The sequence below is a fragment of the Rhinopithecus roxellana genome, chromosome 19, assembly GCF_007565055.1.
Source record: "Rhinopithecus roxellana isolate Shanxi Qingling chromosome 19, ASM756505v1, whole genome shotgun sequence".
NCBI lineage: Eukaryota > Metazoa > Chordata > Mammalia > Primates > Cercopithecidae > Rhinopithecus > Rhinopithecus roxellana.
Window position 1 is genome coordinate 62,832,428 of NC_044567.1, and position 21,958 is coordinate 62,854,385.

At 54.8% G+C, this 21,958-nt stretch overlaps 2 protein-coding genes across 11 annotated transcripts in view; both read right to left on the bottom strand.

The window, feature by feature from the left end:
- Window positions 1-6,641, bottom strand: MRPL38 (mitochondrial ribosomal protein L38). Its single transcript, XM_010387561.2, has 9 exons — window positions 6,194-6,641; window positions 5,920-6,099; window positions 3,410-3,544; window positions 3,109-3,317; window positions 2,595-2,667; window positions 2,373-2,418; window positions 862-1,020; window positions 511-647; window positions 1-335 (listed from the first exon to the last, which is right to left on the bottom strand). The coding sequence occupies exons 1-9, from the start codon at window positions 6,279-6,281 to the stop codon at window positions 199-201; spliced, it is 1,164 nt and encodes a 387-aa protein (XP_010385863.1). The 5' UTR covers window positions 6,282-6,641; the 3' UTR covers window positions 1-198.
- A 3,942-nt stretch (window positions 6,642-10,583) lies between these two features.
- Window positions 10,584-21,958, bottom strand: part of FBF1 (Fas binding factor 1) — a 31,985-nt gene continuing 20,610 nt past the window's right edge. For 6 of the 10 annotated variants that reach the window (XM_010387558.2, XM_010387559.2, XM_030923998.1 and 3 more), the window contains 10 exons: window positions 20,949-21,056; window positions 20,718-20,857; window positions 20,520-20,638; window positions 17,520-17,642; window positions 17,250-17,435; window positions 16,622-16,798; window positions 16,413-16,550; window positions 16,202-16,319; window positions 14,053-14,168; window positions 11,876-12,824 (listed from right to left, as the gene is read on the bottom strand). In XM_010387558.2, coding sequence (XP_010385860.2) covers window positions 12,741-12,824; window positions 14,053-14,168; window positions 16,202-16,319; window positions 16,413-16,550; window positions 16,622-16,798; window positions 17,250-17,435; window positions 17,520-17,642; window positions 20,520-20,638; window positions 20,718-20,857; window positions 20,949-21,056 — 1,309 coding nt within the window. In that variant the 3' untranslated portion in view covers window positions 11,876-12,740. Of the gene's footprint in view, window positions 10,603-11,875; window positions 12,825-14,052; window positions 14,169-16,201; window positions 16,320-16,411; window positions 16,551-16,621; window positions 17,077-17,249; window positions 17,436-17,519; window positions 17,643-20,519; window positions 20,639-20,717; window positions 20,858-20,948; window positions 21,057-21,958 lie in introns of those variants that run through there. The other 4 variants (XM_030923997.1, XR_750567.2, XR_004055141.1 and 1 more) reach the window with 4 other exon arrangements.

The window sequence follows — 21,958 nt, forward strand, 5'->3', positions numbered from 1 at the left end:
CCTGGCAAGAAATCATCTTTATTCCCATTCCCCACCCCACCACCTGAGAGTCCCTTTCCAAGCCCTGGGCCTGATGTGGGGGGGCCACAGAGGGGCTGCCTAAGGCAGGGCCCAGACCCCACAGCGTGGGCCTCTGGAGCTGTCTTTACTCCTGCTGCCGATCAATCCCATGCTCTGAAGTGGGCACACTCTGGCTCCTTAGTAGATGCCATAGGTGGGCTCATGACTGTCCCTGTACCGGTCCAGGTAGCGCAGGGGCTGCCGGTGGGGGAACCGCTTCTGTTTGGGGTGGTAAGGGGGTGGCCGCACGAACTCAAACACCGGCTCCCGCATGTCTGCAAGAAGAGCGAGGGGCACAGGGGTGGTCTCCTGCTGGCCTGCGCCCCCTCAGGCTGAGGCCTGCCCACCAGGAGTCTGCCGCAGTCTTCCCCTAACAAAGTTTCTCCCTGGCAGGGCAGGCGAGGCCTGGGAGCTCAGGCCCACCCAGTGCCCCAGCCCCATGGCACTTACCCAGAAGCTGGTGGAAGATGTGGGTGACGGAGTCATCCCAGCGGCACTGGAAGAAGGACAAGCCGGCTGGAGTCATGGCTTCTTGGTGTTTCTTGTAGAAATCAAAAGTGCGGAAGGTCCGCTGGGCCAGCTGATAGCTGTAAGATGGAGAGCATGTGAGAGCGGGGAGTGGGTACCAGAGCCCTCACCCCTCCACCCCACAGGCAACCCTGAGAGGCCCCTGGGATGCTGCTAGCACCCTGTCCTGCTCTTCTGCCAGCCTCAAGGCTGAGGTCGGAGAGAACTGAGCACGAGTGACCATTCCAGGGGAGCTGGCCTGAGGCCGGGTTATGTGTTGGGGGTGTAGATTACCAGGGTGAGGGGCGTGCGTCCTCGGAGAAGTCAATCGGCTGGTCCTGCTTGAAGAGCAGGAAGGCAAGACGGTGGATGCCGGAGCCTCGGGCAGGGAAGGGGGGGAGGTAGGGACACGTCACCTGTCCTTCAGCCACCCGGTTACCCGGGATGTTGGTTCTGGGAGGAGGGAAAGTCTCCATTAATAACCACTCCAGGGAGGCAGCAGGAGTGTCCACCCAGCTCCACACACACCGCAGAGGCTGACATGACTCCCTGAGAGGACGACTCTAAGCACTCTCTTTCCTAGGACAGAAGAGGCAGCCAAGCTCTGTGAATGCCTGGACATACTGCAAACATGGGAAGCGTGCTGGAGGAACTCCGAGTGGGGGACAGGGCTCCAGAGAGCGTCACCTTGACAACAAGGTCATGCAGCCTGCTTCCAGGCCCCGGGAGCCAGGGGGTCAGCCACAGTCACTGAGGCTAGAAAGCCATGCCACTTCTGGCTGCTTTTCCCTCTGCGTCCCGAAGTCCCCAGGACCTCATCGGGGGTTGTGTGCCCAGCCTGGCACAGGGACGGCCAATGCCTCAGGCACAACTCCCCAGAGGGTCCTGCTGCACACAGGTTGGTAACTGCAGTTGAATAAAAATGACAGAAACCAGCCTCCCAGTCACTGTCCCCAATTAACCAGAAGGCTCAAAGTTGGGGTCACTGGCCTGACCTCTGCCCCCTGGCCTGGTGTTCACAGCCAAAGGCTACCGAGACGATAGAAGGCAGCCTCGTCTGGGCCCAGGGAAGGAGTGCCCAGTGGTTCAAGGAGCACTTGGGAGATGCCACAGCTGCCAGGCCTCTCCTGCTCCTTCTCTCATGTGACCATCACAGTCCACATGAGTGGACTATGTCACTCACTCAGGCTGAGTAAGGCACATGGTGCCATTATCCCAGTTTTACAGGTGAAGAAATGAGTTTAGAGAGACGAAGGGGCCAGGCATGGTGGCTCATGCTTGTAATCCTAGCACTTTGGGAGGCAGAGATGGGCAGATCGCTTGAGCTCAGGAGACCAGCCTGGGCAACACGGTGAAACCCTGTCTGTATAAAAAAAACCTAAAAATTAGCTGGATGTAGTGGCTTGCACATGTAGTCCCAGCTACTCAGGAGACTGAGGTGGGAGGAGCACCTGAGTCCAGGAGTTAGAGGCTGCAATTAGCCAAGATTGCACCACTGTACTCCAGCCTGGGGGACAGAGTGAGACCCTGTCTCAAAAAAAATAAAAAATAAAAAATAAAAGATGAGGAGGCTTGTGGGGACCGACCGAGGCCAACTGCAAACTTTGTCTCCTGTAGCTGTCTTCAAGTAGACACGGGGATCCCAGGGCCCCTAACACCCTCAGGAGATAGAGGCGGGGGTCACCTCCTGAGGCAGGAGGGGAATTCAAGTCCCATGGGTAGTCTGTGAAACTCAGGAGCAGCTCAGTCCAGGCTCCCAGGTCCTCCTCCCGCCTGGGCAGCACCCCTCTACCCCTGGTACTCACAGCAGCCAGTGGAGGTACTCAGCATCCGGCTCCAGCAGGTGCCCATCTGCACAAAAACACACCTGCTGATCACTGCCCTGCCGACCACGGCCCTGCTGCCCCCTCCCTTGTTAGGAGCCAGGGCTGGAGATCTCCACCTGGCCCCTCCCCCAGCTCCCCAGGGCCCTGGCTCATGGGAGGTGAGCGGGGCAGGGGGCCTGGACACCCACCCAAGACACCCACCCAAGCTAGTGAGTAGCAGCGTCCACAAGGAGCCCTCTTCGGCCTCATAGGTCACCTCTGGTGCTTGGGCAGCCTGGCAGGGAGAGAAGGAAGCTGTCAGCCCCACCAGGGACAGACCAGCTGTTGCAGGGAGCCTTGGAGAAAGGGGTGCCCACTCTGACCCAAATGCCCTTGACAGCCCCTGGCACAGGCAGGCAAAGGGATGCATAGAGAAGGAGCCCTGCAGAGTTGCCTGTCCAGGCAACAACCACAAAAAAGAACTGTGCCAAGGCCTGGGCAGGAGGGCACACCACAGACAGCAGGCCGGTCACAGGAATGTGCTAAGATGGAGCCTCTTTTCCCTTCAAAATGAAGGAAAAATGAAATTGTCATGGTGTTTGTCTTCCAGGAAATCAAAGAAACAGAGAACAACAAAATTCCAAAAAATTCCAAACCCAGGAGCGTCTGTGACACTGAGATGGGATGTGTCAGTGTTTGCACAGGGCAGGGAGGAGGGGCACAGGTGAGCAGTTACCTCGGTTGGAGTCACCTCATTGCCACAGTACACGGGTATCAGGTCGTCCTCACCCACAGCATAGGCCACATGCAGGGGAACTTGGGGCACAAAGGTGGCACCATGGAACAGGTCTCGGTAGAGGCCGTAATATTCAGCCAGACGCTGCTTATGGTAGGGGCCACAGGTCCTCTCCCACTCGGCCCGCACGGCATCCAGTGGGACACTGGCTGGACAGGAATAAGGACAGTTGGGATACGGGGGGGCAGGGACACATCCTGTACCCCAACTCTGGGATGGCGCCTCCCCTGAGAAGGCTTACCTGTGCGGAGGCGGGCAGCCCTCTCCTCTTCTACATTGGCCCGAAGCTTCCGGATGGCCTGTTTCCGTTCCAGCAGCTGTTGGGTCCGGGAGACTTTGGGTGGAGGCAGCCCAATATCAATCTTCTCTTTGGGATCTGGAGAGGGAAGATGTGTTGGAAAAACAGGGTCATGCGTCACTGCAGCCTTAACCTCCCTCAGCGTCCTGAGTAGCTGAGGCTACAAGTGTACACCTTCTTGTCTGGCTAATTTTTGCATTTTTTGTAAAGACAGGGTTTTGCCACATTGCCCAGGCTGGTCTGGAACTCCTGGGCTCAAGTGATCTGCCCGCCTCGGCCTCCCACAGTGTTGGGATTACAGGCGTGAGCCACTGTGCCCAGCCATGGTAGCTAATTTAAAAAACCTTTCTAAGAGGTGGGATCTCATTATGTTGCTCAGACTGGTCTCAAACTCCTGGCCTCAAGTGATCCTCCTGCCTCAGCCTCTTGAGTAGCTGGGATTATAGGCACAAGCCACTGCACCCAGTGAGGGGGCAGGCACATCTTCTTGGTTAAACTGTCTGTCCCTACCTAGTTCTCTCATTCTGTGCTTCAAGCTCTGCTGCTCAAGCATTCCCTATGATTCACAGAATTAAAACAAACTGTTCTACTTCCCAGACCTGAACAGGATGTAATTGGGAAGCAAATCAGATACAACTTGAGGTTGTTTTTTTTTTTTTTTTTTTTTTTGAGACAGAATCTCGCTCTCTCACCCAGGCTGGAGTGCAGTGGCGTGATCTCGGCTCACTGCAACCTCTGCCTCCTGGGTTGAAGCAATTCTCCTGTCTCAGTCTCCTTAGTAGCTGGGATTACAGGCGCCTGCCACCATGCCTGGCTGATTTTTTTTGTATTTTTAGTAGAGACAGGATTTCACCATGTTGGCCAGGCTGGAGGTTGTGTTTTTCTGATCCCCAAACCAGGCCACAGTTTTGTCTACATCATGGGAAATTGAAGCCAGTGGTCCTTCCAATTATAGTTGAGATCACCTCCAAGCCTGTGCACAGGTGGCTACGAACACCCAGCTGTCCTGGCTAGAGTGAATGACTGATGCTAGAAGGACTTACAGAAGTGCTTCTCCGCCAGGCGTGGTGGCTCATGCCTATAATCCCAACACTTTGGGAGACTGAGGCAGGGGGATCACTTGAGGTCAGGAGTTTGAGACCAGCTTGGGCAACATGGTGAAACCCCACCTCTACTAAAAATACAAAAATTAGCTGGGTGTGGTGGCGCATGCCTGTAGTGTCAGCTACTTTGGAGGCTGAGGCAGGAAAATTTCTTGAACTCAAGAGGCAGAGGTTGCAGTGAGCCATCGCACCACTGCACTCCAGCCTGGGCATCAGAGCGAGCCTCTGCCTTAAAAAAAAAAAAAAAAAGAAAAGAAAACTAATAATAACGAAAACATACTGAGCCCACATCACAGACAGCATTAGGCAAAAATGCCAATGAATTGCATCTTTTAATCCTCATGGTAATTTTGTAGCAAAGACACATATTATTTTACAGTTGAAATAAGCTCAGGGACATTGTCCCTGAGAGGCTGAGCTGGGATTTAAATCGGGTTATTTAGATTCCATGCTTGTGCCTTTAACCACCACAAAACTGCCTCTACAAACGCTAAAAACAACAACAACATATACTCCATAAATTGTAAGCTCCTTAAAGGTTGGAGTCTTTTTTTTGAGACGGCGTTTCGCCCTCGTTGCCCAGACTGGAGTGCAATGGCGCGATCTCGGCTCACCGCAACCTCCGCCTCCTGGGTTCAAGCGATTCCCCTGCCTCAGAGGCCTCCCGAGTAGCTGGGATTACAAGCATGCGCCACTACGCCGAGCTAATTTTGTATTTTTAGTAGCGACAGGGTTTCTCCATGTTGGTCAGGTTGGTCTCAAACTCCCGACCTCAGGTGATCCGCCCGCCTTGGCCTCCCAAAGTGGTGGGATTACAGGCGTGAGCCACCGCGACCAGCCAGGTTGGGTTCTTTTTTGAGTCACCCTGCCCAGGACTTTAATTTCATTCAGCAAAGTATTGCACATGTACATCCTTGCACTGTTCAGGTGCAAGGATCCAATGGAGGGCAAGACAAGCAGGATCCCTGTCAACAGCGCGCTCAGTCTGGGGACAGGCAGCGCAGAGTCAGAATGCAGTGTGGCCAGAGCTACCTCGAGTATTTTAGGCGCACAGAACAACATCCCAATATGGAAAGTAAGATGATCAAGATTTTAGGAGCAGATACTTTAGGAGCTGGAACTCTAATAGAAGGGGGAGCGAATTTTCCAAGAATGAGGCGCAGAAGGTGTGAACAATCCCGGCGTGATGAAGCTGCCGATAGAGCACACAGGACTGCAGACGGGCCCTCCCATCCTCGCCAGCATCCACAGGGGCGCTGACAAGGCTCGTCTAGCCCCGGGAAAAAGGCCGGCGGGTCCCCTTGAGTTCCCCGGACGGTGGCTGCAGCCCCTGCTCCAGTTGCCCCGCACCTGTCTTCTCCCCAAAATACTCCCAGTAGGTCCGCCACCAGTGCGGGGCCTGCGCCTCCTGCTCTGCCCGGCGCCGGTAGCGGTCGAAGCTCCGGTACTTCTCCAGCCGCTCCAGGTTGCTCACGTCGATGTCCTGGTTGGGCATTGGTCCCAGTGGGGGTGTCCGGCGGCCCAAAACGGCTGCGGGCAGAGAGAAGACGTAAGTCCGGCGCCCCAAAGCTCGCGCGACAACCCGCCCCCACCCCACAGAGCTGCCCACCCCTACACCCCTCACCCGAGGTGCTGAAGGCCCGCCATCTCCGACACCCGCACAGCGCGGCTCGCCACCAGGGCGCCGCCATCTTCCCTCCGGCCTGCGTCATCGCGGCCGCCACTAGGACCCGGGCACAGGTGGCCAGCGCGGCGCCTGAGCGCAACGCAGCAGGCCGCGTCCAGCCCCGCCCAGGCCCCGCTCTTAGGCCAGTCCCCGGGTCCTGCCCTGCGGACCCTGTCGCCTGTACCGGAAGTGCCCGTTGGACGGCGGGGCGGAGCTGAGAGCAGCCAGGCTCTCGCCCACGGCGGGCCACCAGAGGGCGGCACAGACCGGGGTCGGCCGGCGGGGCCCTCCCCAAGCCCCTGGACGCGGGGCACTGAGTTCCCCAGGGGCGCAGGCCTGGTTGGGAGAAGGGGTGCGGACTCCGATTCCGGACTCGGTCTGCTTGGGTTTAAAACCCAGATTGAGGGCTGGGCGCAGTGGCTCACGCCTGGAATCCCAGCACTTTGGGAGGCCGAGGCAGGTGGATCACGAGGTCAGGAAATCGAGACCATCCTGGTCAACACGGTGAAAATCCGTCTCTACTAAAAATACAAAAATTAGCGGGGCGTGGCGGCCACCTGTAATCCCAGTTACTCAGGAGGCTGAGGGAGGAGACTCGCTTGAACCTGGGAGGCGGAGGCTGCAGTGAGTCGAGATCGCGCCACTGCACTCCAACATGGGCGACAAAAGTGAAACTCCATCTCAAAAATAATAATAATAATAATAATAATAATAATAATAATAATAATAACCCAGGGCCGGGCGCGGTGGCTCAAGCCTGTAATCCCAGCACTTTGGGAGGCCGAGACGGGCGGATCACGAGGTCAGGAGATCGAGACCATCCTGGCTAACATGGTGAAACCCCGTCTCTACTAAAAATACAAAAAATTAGCCGGGCGAGGTGGCGGGCGCCTGTGGTCCCAGCTACTCGGGAGGCTGAGGCAGGAGAATGGCGTGAACCCGGGAGGCGGAGGTTGCAGTGAGCTGAGATCCGGCCGTGGCACTCCAGCCTGGACGACAGAGCAAGACTCCGTCTCAAAAATAAAATAAAATAAAATAAAAACCCAGATTGTGGCCGGGCGCAGTGGTTCATACCTGTAATCCCAGCACTTTGGGAGGCCGAGGTGGGTGGATCACCTGAGGTCAGAAGTTTGAGACAAGCCCTACCAACGTGGCGAAACCCTAAAGATACAAACATTTTTGTGTCTACTAATGATACACAAATTAGCCGGGCGTGGTGGCAGACACCTGTAATCCCAGCTACTCAGGAGGCTAAGGCACAAGAATTGCTTGAACCCGGGAGGCAGAAGCTGCAGTGAGACGAGATTGCGCCACCACCTCGGTGACAGAGACACCAGTCTCAAAAAAAAAACAATCCACCCCCCCAAAAAAAACCAGATCGTGACCTTACTGTCTCCCTTGTGGTTTCCTCATTTGGGAAAAAGCAGGTAATACTAGTGCTTACCTGACAGTTGTCAGGATGAAAAGATTACCCTCTGGAAAGCACTTGCAGCGGTGTGTATTAATTAGCTCAACTATCTCCAACTCCCCATTATCCACATAAAGTCGGAAGTGACCTGGTTAAGATGCAGATGTGAATGTTTCTGGCAGGACTCAGGCTTGCTCTTGTGATCCAGTTCTACAAAGGCAAAACTTGGTAGCCTGGGGAATCTGGGACCCTTCTCTGCCCCAGCCCTGGCCCTCCTGCCCTAAAAGGCAATCTTCCAGTGCACTTTGCCCCCCGAGGCCACGGGGCCTTTGTACAGGCTGTCTCTTCTGCCTCTCACCTCCTCACTTCCCCACCTTGGCCTGGCCACCACCCAGCCCCAGGAGAGGGGTCTCTCCAGGAAACCTGCTCTGACATCCCAGGCCAGGGCTGGCGGTGACCAGGCCAGTGGCTCTGGCACCAGCAGAAGCTTGGCCCTCACAATCACTTTGAGATGGAATGAGAATGGAATGAGGGTCTCTCCATCCAGCAGGAAGTGGCCACGCCTTCCACTGGTTTTCATAAACAGCAGCCAAACAGCTAAACCTTTCACCATCATTTCTATTTCACCCTGCAGTATGCACCTGCTACATGCTAAATGTGGAGGGGAATGCACGGGGGCAGTCACACCCAGTCCTGCTTGTAAGGAGTTGCTTATTGTGAAATTCCATACTGCAGTTATGCAGTACAGGAGCGTAACTGGATTGTGTGTGTTTACATCGTGGCTGTTTAACCTTGTCCTGTTTTTTTTTTTGAGATGGAGTTTCTGTTGCCCAGGCTGGAGTGTATTGGCATGACCTTGGCTCACTGCATCCTCTGCCTCCCAGGTTCAAGTGATTCTCCTGCCTCAGCCTCCCAAGTAGCTGGGATTACAGGCATACACCACCACGCCTGGCTAATTTTTTGTATTTTTAGTAGAGACAGGGTTTCACCGTATTGGCCAGGCTGGTCTCCAACTACTGACCTCAGGTGACCCGCCTGCCTTGGCCTCCCAAAGTGCTGGGATTACAGGTGTGAGCCACTGCGCCCAGCCACCTGTCCTTTTGTTTCTGAATCCTTTTCTTCAGCCTCTAAACCCACCCGCCCTACCCCACGACCCTCCCAACCCTCTCCAGATGAAGATGTATGGGGCCTCGGCAGTTGGCGTGAAAGCCGCCTGGCCACCCAGGTGGCGATGCATTCCTCCATTCTTGTCCTCTTGCTGTCCCAGAACCCTTAGTCGTGCTTGCTTGGATATTAACGGTTTGAGAGAGGCTTCACATGGATTCCCACATGTACCAACTTGAAGCAAATAACGATGAATATCTTGAAACTAGAAACAGTGGCTCTACCATTTTAAAAAAATACGTGGGGTCAATGTGTTACCCATACTGGGCTCAAGCCAGCCTCCCACCTCAGCCTCCCAATAGCAGCTACAGGTGTGTACCACTGTACCAGTACTTTTTTGAGACACTATTGCTCTGTTGCACAGGCTGGAGTGCAGTGGCCCGATCTCAGCTCACTGCAAGCTCTGCTTCCCAGGTTCATGCCATTCTCCTGCCTCAGCCTCCCGAGTAGCTGGAACTGCAGGCGCCCTCCACCACGCCCGGCTAATTTTTTGTATATTTAGTAGAGATGGGGTTTCACCGTGTTAGCCAGGATGGTCTCGATCTCCTGACCTCGTGACCCGCCCGCCTCTGCCTCCCAAAGTGCTGGGATTACAGGCGTGAGCCACCGCGCCCAGCCCCTGCACCAGTATTTTTTAATCATTACGTTCCACCAATATTTCTTTTTCTTTTTCTTTTTTTTTTTGATACAAAGTCTCACTCTGTCACCCAGGCTGGAGGGCAGTGACATAATCTTGGCTCACTGCAACCTCTGCCTCCTGGGTTCAAGCAATTCTTCTGCCTCAGCCTCCCAAGTAGCTGGGACTACAGGCCACGCACCACCATGCCTGGATAATTTTTGTATTTTCAGTAGAGACAGGGTTTCACCACATTGGCCAGGCTGGTCTCGAACTCCTGACCTCAGGTAATCCACCCACCTTGGCCTCCCAAAATGCTGGGATTACAGACGTGACCCACCGCGCCCAGCTGCAATATTTCTCTCTCTAAAAGGAACTGAATGAAACACTTGGGTTATGATCTTGTTTACAATTTTGAAGGCAAAAGAAAGAGCAGCAGCTACACAACACTCATTTCTGCACTCAGCCCTCTCCAGTGTCTGTGGCCTGGGAGAAGGCTGAATGGGGTAATTAGGATGCCTGCCACACCCTCATGGTGGTGACGGGAATGCTGAGCGCTTACACTGAGTAAAGTGCCATTATAACTGAGTGCCTGTGGAATGCCTCTGCTTGGCTGTCCCCCCCCCGGCACTGTATACTCATCTGTGACACCACCCACTCACCTGGATGCCAGGAACCTGGCTGTCCTCCTCGACACGTCTTCCTTTCTGACCCTCCATGACTGGCACCAGGTCTGAGGGGCACTTTTCTGTGGGCCCTCCCTGCCGTACCTGGCACAGTCCTGCCCACAGTCTGTCCCCTGCACCATTGCCAGCTGCCTTCTCACACATCGTCTGTGCCCACTCTGCAGACACAATGGGTTTTCTTCTGTTTTTTTTTTTTTTGGAGATGGAGTCTTGCTGTGTCGCCCAGGCTGCAGTGCAGTGGTGCAATCTCGGCTCTCTGCAACCTGTGCCTCCTGGGTTCAAGCAATCCTCCTGCCTCAGCCTCCCAAGTAGCTGGGATTACAGGCACACACCACCATGCCCAGCTAATATTTTTGTATTTTTAGTAGAGACAGAGTTTCACGATGTTGGCCAGGTTGGTTTCAAACTCCTGATTTCAAGTGATCCACCCATGTTGGCCTCCCAAAGTGTTAGGATTACAGGCGTGAGCCACTGTGCCTGGCCAATGGGTTTTCTAAAATACAAATATGGTTCAACTGTTTAAAATCTTCTAGTGAAGACCTAAAAATTTGCCCTCAGACAAATTTGCCCTGAAAAGTTGCACATCTTTAACAAGATATGCAAAGCCCTCTCATTCTAACCTCTTCTCCCTACTGTCTTGAAGGCCATGCTCTCCCCTGTGGGTCTCCCAGCACTGCCCTCCCAGACGTGTGTGCTTGATCACCTGCAGATCCTGCAGGTGGCTGCCTAGATGCCAGCTGCCCCTGAGCCGATGTGCCCATCCTTAGACCCCCCAGCTCTTTGCACAGGTCTGCCCCTGAGCCGATGTGCCCATCCTTAGACCCCCCAGCTCTTTGCACAGGTCTGCCCCTGAGCCGATGTGCCCATCCTTAGACCCCCCAGCTCTTTGCACAGGTCTGCCCCTGAGCCGATGTGCCCATCCTTAGACCCCCCAGCTCTTTGCACAGGTCTGCCTCAGGACTGGTTGAGTCTCTCTTGCGGAGAATCACATTTGAGACTTAACCAAGGCTTCCAACGGGGCGTGTGATGCTTCCCTCCTCAGCCCCAGAAGCGCCTGAAGAGATCTTCCTCCCACACCAGCACCTACGAGGAGTGTAGCCTGCTCCTCTGGGAGGTAGGAGACTGGGGTGGCTGACAGCCTGGGGCTTGGGGATCAGATAGAGCAGAACTCAAATCCAGGCGCCACTCACTGTCACCTCAGGCAAGTTATTTAAATCTACCCGGGCCTCAGTTTCTGCATGTTTGAAGCAGGGCTAATAGTACCCTTCTCCTGGCTGTGGTCCAGCTGCCAGGTGCCACTGGAGACTGCAGGTGCTGGAGGGGAGAGGCATGTGGCCAGAGGCGCCTGGTCCTTACCAATCTTATAGGCTGACTTTCTTTTTTTTTTTTTGAGGCGGAGTCTCGCTCTGTCGCCCGGACTGGAGTGCAGTGGCCAGATCTCAGCTCACTGCAAGCTCCGCCTCCCGGGTTCACGCCATTCTCCTGCCTCAGCCTCCCGAGTAGCTGGGACTACAGGCGCCCGCCACCTCGCCCGGCTAGTTTTTGTATTTTTAGTAGAGACGGGGTTTCACCGTGTTAGCCAGGATGGTCTCGATCTCCTGACCTCGTGATCCGCCCGTCTCGGCCTCCCAAAGTGCTGGGATTACAGGCTTGAGCCACCGTGCCCGGCCTAGGCTGACTTTCTTAATAGGAACATCTGCCTGTTCTTTGGGACTTGTCCAGCAAGTAACAGGAAACATTTTCTAAGAAATAAGTATAAACCCTGATGAGCCATGGCAAAAGCAGTTGTTTTAAGCTTAGTCAAGTGAAGCAGTGGGAGTGGAGGAGGATCAAAGAAATCTCTGCTAGTTGTGATGGATTCCTTGTCACCTCCACTGCACGCCCACTGAGCTGTGGCTTTCGGCAGATGAGCAGCACAGAGGCGCCTTCCCTCCTCGTCCCTCCCCACGGCCCACCATCGCCACAGCTCCCTCTGCCGCCAGTGTGGCACCCAGATGGGGAGGAAGCTGAGGAGGCCACTGTCCACCCAAACTGGTTGGTCCTTCGGGCAATGCTAGGAATAGGGTGGGGGCTCTGGGCAAGCCCAGGAGGAGGAGGGCCCGGCTGAGTTCCAGGAACATCTCACACCACAAGGGAGGATCTAGCTGGTGCCTTCTCTGTACCGTCAGGAGGCCAGAGGGCCCTTCTCCAGCTCATCAGGGAGGGAACTGCTCTGGCAGGGAGTAGGGAAGGCTGTTTGTGGCATCCCTCAAGAAAGCTCCTGCCTCAGAAGAGGCCCAGGCAAAAAGAGCCCACAACAGTCTACCTGTGGAAAGGGGGAGCCCACAGAGCCCAGTGAGAGCTGGGGGTCCTCGCTGCCAGCTCAGACCTTCAGATCCAAGCCAGATGGCTTTGAGGCAGGGCAGCCAAAGCCGTGGTAAGACAGCCTATACCACAGAGCCCCAGAGGCAGGGGCTGCCCCGGGCTGGCACACTTGGAAAGGATGCACTTGCACCCTGTCCACGGAATAGCTGCCATCAGGCCTCAAGCATCTCAGAATCCTCCCCAGGCACTGCCTCCGTGGAGGCAGCAGGAGGAACAGGAGAGTTCTGGGGTCTGAACCTCTGTTGGAGAATCAGGCTGGGATCCCACTCAGGCTGAATGAGATGTCAAATTGTAGGACCCTTTCTTCAGGGTCTCCAGAAAGAACTGTTCATTCTCCAAGAAGTCGTGGTCCTGCAAGGCAGATTTGGATGGGCGGTCACCTTCCCTGAGCTGAGAGAGAGGTGGAGCCCTGGACACTAGCTGAGCCAGCCCTCATTAAGGCCCCTCCCCACATCGTCCCTGACTCTGCCTGGCTCTGGGAGTCAGCAGGGGCCGTGAAAGAGCCCAGGTACGGAGTGAGACAGACGACAGTCTCAATCCTGGCAAGGCTGCTTGTTTGCTGTGGAACTCACGAGCACATGACTTCATGTCTCTAAGCCTCAGTTTCCTTGTCTGTAAATATTCCTTGTGGCCCTTCCTTGTAGGGCTGTGTGAGGGTAAAGGCTTAAAATATACACAAAGCAGGCCAGGCACAATGGCTCATGCCGGTAATCCTAGCTAATCCGCAGGCCGAGGGGGCAGGATCACTTGAGCTCAGGACTTTGAGACCAGCCTAGGCAACATCATGAGACCCTATTTCTAAATATAAATAAATAAGAAAGAAAATATAAACAAAGCCTTCAGCACTGAGGTTGGCACACAGGAAATGATCCATGACAACTGTTATCATTATTGTTTTGTTTAGTTTGAGACAAGTGTCTTGCTCTGTCATTCAAGCTGAAGTGCAGTGGTGTGAACACAGCTGTAGCCTCGACCAGCTGGGCTCAGGCAATCCTCCCACCTCAGCCTCCCAAATAGCTGGGACTACAGATGTGCCCCACCATGCCCAGCTAATTTTTAAATTTTTAATATTTATTTTTTTGAGACAGAGTCTCACTCTGTTGCCTGGAGTGCAGTGGCACCATTGTGGCTCACTGCAGCCTTTACCTCCCGGGCTTAAGTGATCCTCCTGCCTCAGCCTCTGGAGTAGCTGGGACTACACGTGCATGCCACCATGCTCAGCTATTTTTTTGTGGAGATGAGGTCTTACTATGGTGCCCAGGCTGGCCACGAACTCCTGGGCTCAAGTGCTCCTCCCACCATAGCCTCCCAAAGTGCTGGGATTACAGGTGTGAGCCACCGGGCCCAGCCTGTTATTATTATTACTATAGGTTATCAGGAGATGACATATGCAAATTGCTTTGCACAGAACTTGGCCTAGTGAGGAGGTCTGAGCATTGGCTCACTAAGCAAACTGCAGTTTTACTCCCTAGGAGCTGGGGTCACCCCTCCCCAGGGCTACCGTGTGCCCCTCCCTGCCTCTGCCCTGAGTAGGAAGGACTTATGAACACAAGGATCCCCAAGGCCAGGAGAGACTCACCTGCTCTGCCGTGTGCCTCAGCAGCACCAGCCTGGCATGAAGGTGCAAGGGGCTGGGGTCCAGGCCAGTTGGTGGCTGGCTGCACCAGCGGGTGCTGGGAGCAGTAGGCAAGTGGGCTGAAAAGGCCAAGGAGAAAGTCAGGGACCAAAATGTTGGTGGAAATACCGGGCGGTCACAGCTTGTTCCTGCAGAGCTGCTCCCCACTGCCAGTGGGTGGACCCTGGCCATACCCTCAGGGTGCAATGGCACTAACTCTCAGAAGCCTCTGACAAATGCATACCTGCTCCTACCTGGCAAGACCATTTATAGGAATTTATTCAAGTGAAATAAGCAGGCAAAGGTGCAAAGACGTATGTAGGAAGATGTCCACTGGGTACTCTTTCTCTTTAAGACAACAGGCCAGGCACGGTGGCTCATGCGGCCGGGCACGGTGGCTCATGCCTGTAATCCTAGCACTTTGGGAGGCCGAGGCAGGCAGATCACCTGAGTTCGGGAGCTCGAGACCAGCCTGACTAACATGGAGAAACCCTGTCTCTACTGAAAATACAAAATTAGCCAGGCATGGTGGCGCATGCCTGTAATCCCAGCTACTAGGCAGGGTGAAGCAGAAGAATCGCTCGAACCTGGGAGGTGGAGGTTGCGGTGAGCCGAGATCGCGCCATTGCACTCCAGCCTGGGCAACAAGAGCAAAACTCTGTCTCCAAAAAAAAAAAAAAAAAGACAACAAATCATTCAGCACAGAGCAGCCTCATGGGAAGACTGTGCTGGTTGGGAATTGATAAATGTTTAATGACTGATCTGAAAACCTGTTCCACGTGTACATTACTGAGTGAAAATGAGTGAAAAAAGTAACGTTGTCGAACAACACATACAATCCTAATTTTTTTTTTTTTTTTTGAGATGGAGTCTCGCTCTGTCTCCCAGGCTGGAGTGCAGTGGCAGGATCTCAGCTCACTGCAAGCTCCGCCTCCCGGGTTTAGCCATTCTCCTGCCTCAGCCTCCCGAGTAGCTGGGACTGCAGGCGCCCGCCACCTCGCCTGGCTAGTTTTTTGTATTTTTAGTAGAGACGGGGTTTCACCGTGTTAGCCAGGATGGTCTCGATCTCCTGACCTCGTGATCCCCTCGTCTCGGCCTCCCAAAGTGCTGGGATTACAGGCTTGAGCCACCGCACCCGGCCTCTAATTTTGTTTTTAAAAACATATGTACCAGGCTGGGCGCACTGACTCATGCCTGTAATCCCAGCACTTTGGGAGGCCAAGGTGGGTGGATCACCTGAGGTCAGGAGTTTGAGACTAGCCTGGCCAACATGGCAGAACCCTATCTCTACTAAAAATACAAAATTAGCCAGGCATGGTAGCACATGCCTGTAATCCCAGCTACTTGAGAGGCTGAGGCAAGAGAATCGCTTGAACCCAGGAGGTGGAGGTTGCAGTGAGCCGAGATCATGCCTCTGCACTACAGCCTGGGTGACAAGAGCAAAACTCCATCTCAAAAAAAAAAAAAAAAAAAAAAAAAAAAATGTACCTGAGTGGAACATCATGCACTAAAATGTTAAAAGTGAAAAGTGGTTCTCTCTAGACTTGGGAGTGGTGTTGAGGGTGACTTTTTTTTTTTTTTTAAACGTACTCTCCCTCTGTTGTCCAGGCTGGAGTGCAGTGGCACAATCTCAGCTTACTGCAACCTCCACTTCTCGGGTTCAAGTGATTCTCCTGCCTCAGCCTCCCGAGTAGCTGGGATTACAGGCACCTGCCACCACACCTGGCTAATTTTGCATTTTTAGTAGAGACAGGGTTTCACTATGTTGCCCAGGCTGGTCTCGAACTCCTGACCTCATGTGATCCGCCTGCCTCAGCCACTGAAAGTGCTGGGATTATAGGCGTGAGCCACCTGCGCCCAGCCTGATGATGACTTTTTTAATTTCCTTTTTTTCCTCTTAGTCCAGAAAAAGGTGACATTTTTCATAATAGCGTTCCTCTCTGTTTCTGATTTATCTAAAATTAACACACATTACTTGTGTAAAAAAGAAATAAGGTGACTGTAAAACCCAGCTGGCTGCCTTAACTGGAGCAGCTGGAGGAGGGCCTGCCCACTCCTAGCACTGCCCCTGCCCACTCCCGAGCCGCCGACCCTTCCTTCTGGAGCCACTCACCTCTCTGGCTGGAGGCTGCAGGGCCCTGGGCCCTGGGGAACAGACCCATGAGGCTGGAGGGCAGGTCCTGTCGTGCGCGGTCCAGTTGCAGCCTCTGCTGGGCCAGACTCAGATGCTCCTGTCCCCATTCCCCCGGAAAGAAGGACTCAGCTGTCAGGTGGGAGGCTGGGGGTGTCGGGGGCAGGGGTGCCATACACTCAGGGAGGCTTGCCTGGTGCATGTGCTGCTCCTGCTTCCGCAGCCTCTCCTGCTGTTGCTGCACTGCCTGCAACCGGGCCTGCTGCTCTGCCTGCACCTGCCGGGCCTCGCGCAATGCTCGCTCCCCCTCCTCGTACTTCTCGGAGGCCACCTGCAGGGAGGCCGCCTGGGTCAGGGCTGCCTGAGCTCAGCCGCGCCCACACCCATGTGCCCCAGCAGCACCTTGCTCATGCGCTCCACCTCCTCGGCGCGGAGCTTGACACGTAGGGCGGTGGCGTTGGTCCTCTCCTTCTCCAGCCGCAGCTCCTGCCGCTCCTGCTCCAGGGCTGCTCTCTCCCCTGCCAGCTGCTTCTCCTCGGCCCGGAGCTCGCTGGCCCTGATCTTCAGCTCAGCCTGCTCCTGGAGATGGCAGAGGCCCTGCTGCATTCTCCTCCCAGGAGTTGCGCTGCGCTCTGTGCAGGACTCTAGGGTCCCCTCTGCCCACCCTGCCCCTGGGAGGGGGTGGTGGAGCCAAGGGCTTCCAGGGAGGGCCAGAGAAGCCTGGGGCCAAGCCGGGGTGCTGTCCTCCCAAGCCACGTGACTGTGGCAGGCTCAACTCTGAAGTTCACTTTCCTCATTTCTAAATGATCAAAGTCATGGGAATATGAGGATCCAATGATAAAATATGTATGATGCACCTAGGACAATAGGAGGAAGCTGTTAGCATGATGATGTGATTACTGTTTTAATCCCTATGCTCTTGTGACATTAGTGCTACACTCTCCTTTCCTAAAACTAGAAGCGGATGTGTCCAGATGGAGAGGCACAGGCTACCCCGGGCCCTCCACTGTCCGGAGGCTCTGGGCCCTACCTTGGCCAGGCTGATGAGGGTGCCCTCCCGCTGGGTGTCCACCTGCAGCGCCCGCTCGGCCTCGCGCTCGGCCCGCTCCTTACTCAGCTTTTGCTGCGCGGAGAACTCCGCCCACTCGGCCGCCAGGCGCCGCCGCTCCTCCCCGCACTTGAGCATGACAGACTTCTGCTCCTCCAGCAAGGTGCTCTGGGATGTGGGGGTGAGGGCACAGGGTGAGTGTCCCTGGGCATAATGGCAGGGGCAGGGGCTGAGTGCAGTGGCTTGACTCACCTTGGCCCGCTCCAGCTCCGCCCTTTCCATGGCCATCTGCTGGGCCGTGACCTTCCTTTGCTCCTCTAGGGCGCGCTGCATGGACTCCGCCTTGGACTGCTCGGCAGTCACCCGCCAGCGTTCCTGTAGGGCCCAGGGCAGGACTGAGAGCGTGGTTCCCACCCTGAGGATCATGCCTGAGGAGCTGCACGAACCCACCAGTGTCTCCCACGCTATGCCACTGACCCGTCCTTCCCAAAGAGGCACAAAATGGGGTGCCTGAGAGGCACTGCCAGGGCCCAGCCCGCATGATTCTGCCCAAGAGGAGGACCCAGCAGGTGCCCTCCCAACCCTCAGGTCTCCAACAGCACCAAGGCTAGCAGCTTGGGAGGGCCAAGGAGCAGCAACATCCCTGCCGCTGAATGGCCAGCTACACACTCTGCCTGTCCTCACCCATCAGCCAAGCAGGCTAAGCACAGGGTGGCCTAATGCTGTGCTGTGGGCCCAGCCACACACAGCAGAGGCAAGAGTTTCACTGTGCCTGACCCCAGGCAGGTGCTTAACACAGTTACCAAATGAAGAGGCAAATCAAAATGGTTCACAACATAAAAGCATCTCTATCTATGTTGATATGGCTACAGGATAGATATCAGGTCGGCAGTGGACATCTCTGACTAGTGAGATATTTTTATTTTCTTCTTTAAAAACATTTCTTTTGGCCAGGCACAGTGGCTAGGGCCTATAATCCCAGCACTTTGGGAGGCCAAGACAGGTGGATCACCTGAGGTCAGGAGTTCAAGACCACCCTGGCCAACATGGTGAAACCCATCTCTACTAAAAATACAAAAATTAGCTCTGAGTGTGGTGGCAGTTGCCTGTAATCCCAGCTACTTGAGAGGCTGAGGCAGGAGAATCCCTTGAACCCAGGAGGCGAAGGTTGCAGTGAGCTGAGATTGCACCACTGCACTCCAGCCTGGGCGACAGAGCAAGACTCTGACTCAAAAAAAAAAAAAAAAAAAAGTTTTTGACTGGGCAAGGTGGTTCACGCCTGTAATCCCTGCCCTTTGGGAGGCCAAAGTGGGCAGACTGTCTGAATTCAGGAGTTTGAGATCAGCCTGGGCAACATGGCAAACCCCTGTTTCTACAAAAAATACAAAAACTTAGCTGGGTATAGTGGCATGCACCTGTGGTCCCAGCTACTTGGGGGCTGAGGTGGGAAGACTGCTTGAGCCCGGGAGGTTCAAGCTGCTGTGAGCCGAGATCTTGCCACTGCACTCTAGCCTGAGTGACAGTGAGACCCCATCTCTAAAAAAAATTTTTTTTTGGTCAGGCGTGGTGGCTCCCACCTATACCCTCAAAATATTGGAAGGCCTAAGTAGGTGGATTGCTTGAGCCCAGGAGTTCAAGGCCAGCCTGGACAACATGGCGAGACCCATATCTCAACAAAAAATACACTATTAGCTGGGTGTGGTGGTGTGTGCCTGTAGTCCCAGCTACTCAGGAAGCTGAGGCAGGAGGATGGCTTGAGCCAAGGAGGTCAGGCTGCAGTTAGCTATGATCACACCACTGCACTCCAGCCTGGGCGACAGAGCAAGACCCTGTCTCTAAAAAAAAAAAAAAAAAAAAAAAAAGCGCTTTATGACAGCTGGGGACAAAAAGACAGGTGGGAGGACAAGGAAGGCTTCATGGAGGTGGTAGCATCAAAAGATTCATTACCGTTGAATTCAGCCTAGAAAGATTTCCACAGGTAAGGAAAAGGATGTGAGCAAACGCAGGGATTGCAGGTGTGCACCACCACACCCAGTTCATTAAAACAAAATTTAAATGTTTTTATTATTTATTTATTTTTTTGAGACAGAGTCTCGCTGTTAACCAGACTGGTGTGCAGTGGTGCGATCTCCACTCATTGCAACCTCCGCGTCCTGGGTTCAAGCGATTCTCCTGCCTCAGCCTCCCTAATAGCTGGGATTACAGGCATGCACCACCATGCCCGGCTAGTTTTGTTATTTTTAGTAGAGATGGGGTTTCACCATGTTGGCAAGGCTGGTCTTGAACTCCTGATCTCAAGTGATCTACCAGCCTTGGACTCCCGAAGTGCTGGAATTACAGGCGTGAGTCAACTAGCCTGACATAAAAAATTTTTTTAGAGGTGGGGTCTTGCTATGGTCTTGCTAGGCTGGTCTCAAATTCTTGGGCTTAAGTGATCCTCCTGCTTCAGCCCCCCAAGTAGCTGGGATTACAGGCACTGGCCACTGTGCCTGGCTAAGGTCATTGTTATTTATTTATTTATTTTTTGAGACGGAGTCTCGCTGTCTCCCAGGCTGGAGTGCAGTGGCGCGATCTCGGTTCACCGCAAGCTCCACCTCCCAGGTTCACGCCATTCTCCTGCCTCAGCCTCCCGAGTAGCTGGGACTACAGGCGCCCGCCACCACGCCCAGCTAATTTTTTGTATTTTTAGTAGAGACGGGGTTTCACCGTGTTAGCCAGGATGGTCTTGATCTCCTGACCTCGTGATCCACCCGCCTCGGCCTCCCAAAGTGCTGGGATTATAGGCGTGACCCACTGAGCCCGGCCAGGTCATTATTATTTAAATAAAGCATGTGCTTATATAGGAAAGGTATCTAGGGAATTCAAATGTCTCTGTGAGAGCTGAAGAGGCTAGGATGACATTTAATAGGCAAGAGCATCTGTCCTAATGTCAGGCCTCAGCTGATGTGACAGATTCGAGTGTCAGGAAGTGGGAAGTGCAGCTGATGGTTGCGGGGGCTAGACTGTGGAGGGCAGCCAAGGTGGCTGAGGGGCTTGTGGTGCTGAGGAGCAGGCAGGGCGTGGTGGGGGCCAGGCAGCCCCTGCATGCTCAGGTGGGCAGTGCTGAGGGCCTGGCCGGGGCAGGGGGATGTAGAGGCAGGAAGCCGCACATGGGGCGCTGACCTGAGGAGGTGAGGTCAGCAGTGCCGCCATGCCTGCGGGTGCCCTGGAGAAGAGGTCCCATGGCAGGAGGGCCAGGAGGATGGGCCTCACCTGCTCCAGCAGCCGGCTCTGCTCATTCAGCCGCGCCTCCATCTTCCCGATGATTTCCTGTTGCCGGCTCCGCTCCTCCTCCATGTCCCGCTGCTGCTGGCCCAGCCGCTCCTGCAGTGCTGGGGGCAACCCACAGGGTGCTCAGCAGCTGCTCCCCTTCCCACCAGGAGCCCGGGTGGCTGAAAGGGGAGGGCGTACCCCGCAGCTGCTCGTCACGCTGCCGGATCCCCAGCTCCCGCTCTTGGGAGGTGGTGAGGTGCGAGGCCTCCACGCGGGAGGACAGCTCGTGCAGGCTGCTGGAGAACTTCTCCATCTGGTGGATGATGCTATTCAGGGACCTGGAAGAAGACTGGGTCAGCCCCTCCTGAAGGTCTCAGGGACCCCCCAGACTCCCCCCTCAGGCGGGCATGGTTGGGGCGGCGCACGTACCGCGTGTGAGAGGTGGCGCTGGTGGCCGCATTGACCTCTCGGTCCTTCAGCAGCTTTAGCCGCTGCAGCTGCTCCTCGTGGTCTCTGCGCATCTCTAGGATGGACGCCCTGAGGGGAGGCGGGAGGGGAAGGTGGTCACTCTGAGCTGGACCACCCGGATGCGGTAATTCCTTGTGGAAGGGCGTGCTTCCGAGCAGCCCTTGCTCCCAGGCCTCTCTTCTGCCGGGCACTGCCTCAGTTTCCCCAGCTCCTCTGTCTTATCTGTCATGGTGCCTCAATGCTACACACACTAAGATGGGCAATCCTCCCATTATTCAGCTTTTTTTTTTTTTTTTTTTTTTTTGGAGGTGGAGTCTCGGTCTGTCACCCAGACTGGAGTGCACTGGCATGATCTTGGCTCACTGCAACCTCCGCCTCCTGGGTTCAAGCAATTCTCCTGCCTCAGCCTCCCAAGTAGTTGGGACTACAGTCACCCACTACCACGCCCAGCTAATTTTTTGTATTTTAGTAGAGATGGGGTTTCACCGTGTTGCCCAGGCTGGTCTCGAACTCCTGAGCTCAGGCAATCTGCCTGCCTTGGCCACCCAAAGCGCTAGGATTACAGACATGAGCCACTGCGCCCGGCCCCAAGCAGTCTTTCTTTTCTTTTCTTTTTTTTTTGGTAGAGATGAGGTCTCACTATGTTGCCCAGGCTGGTCTTGAACTCCTAGCCTCAAGCAATTCTCCTACCTTGGCCTCCCAAGTGTTTATTTTATTTTTTAAATGTTTTTAGAGACAGGGTTTTGTTCTGTGGTCCAGGCTGGAGTGCAGTAGCATGATCATAGCTCATTGCAGCCCTGATCTCTTGGGCTCAAGGTATCCTCCTGCCTCAGCCTCCCAAGTAGCTGGAACTACAGGAGTACACTATCATGCCAGCTAATTTAAAAATTGTTTTGCCAGGCGCCGTGGCTCAAGCCTGTAATCCCAGCACTTTGGGAGGCCGAGACGGGCGGATCACGAGGTCAGGAGAT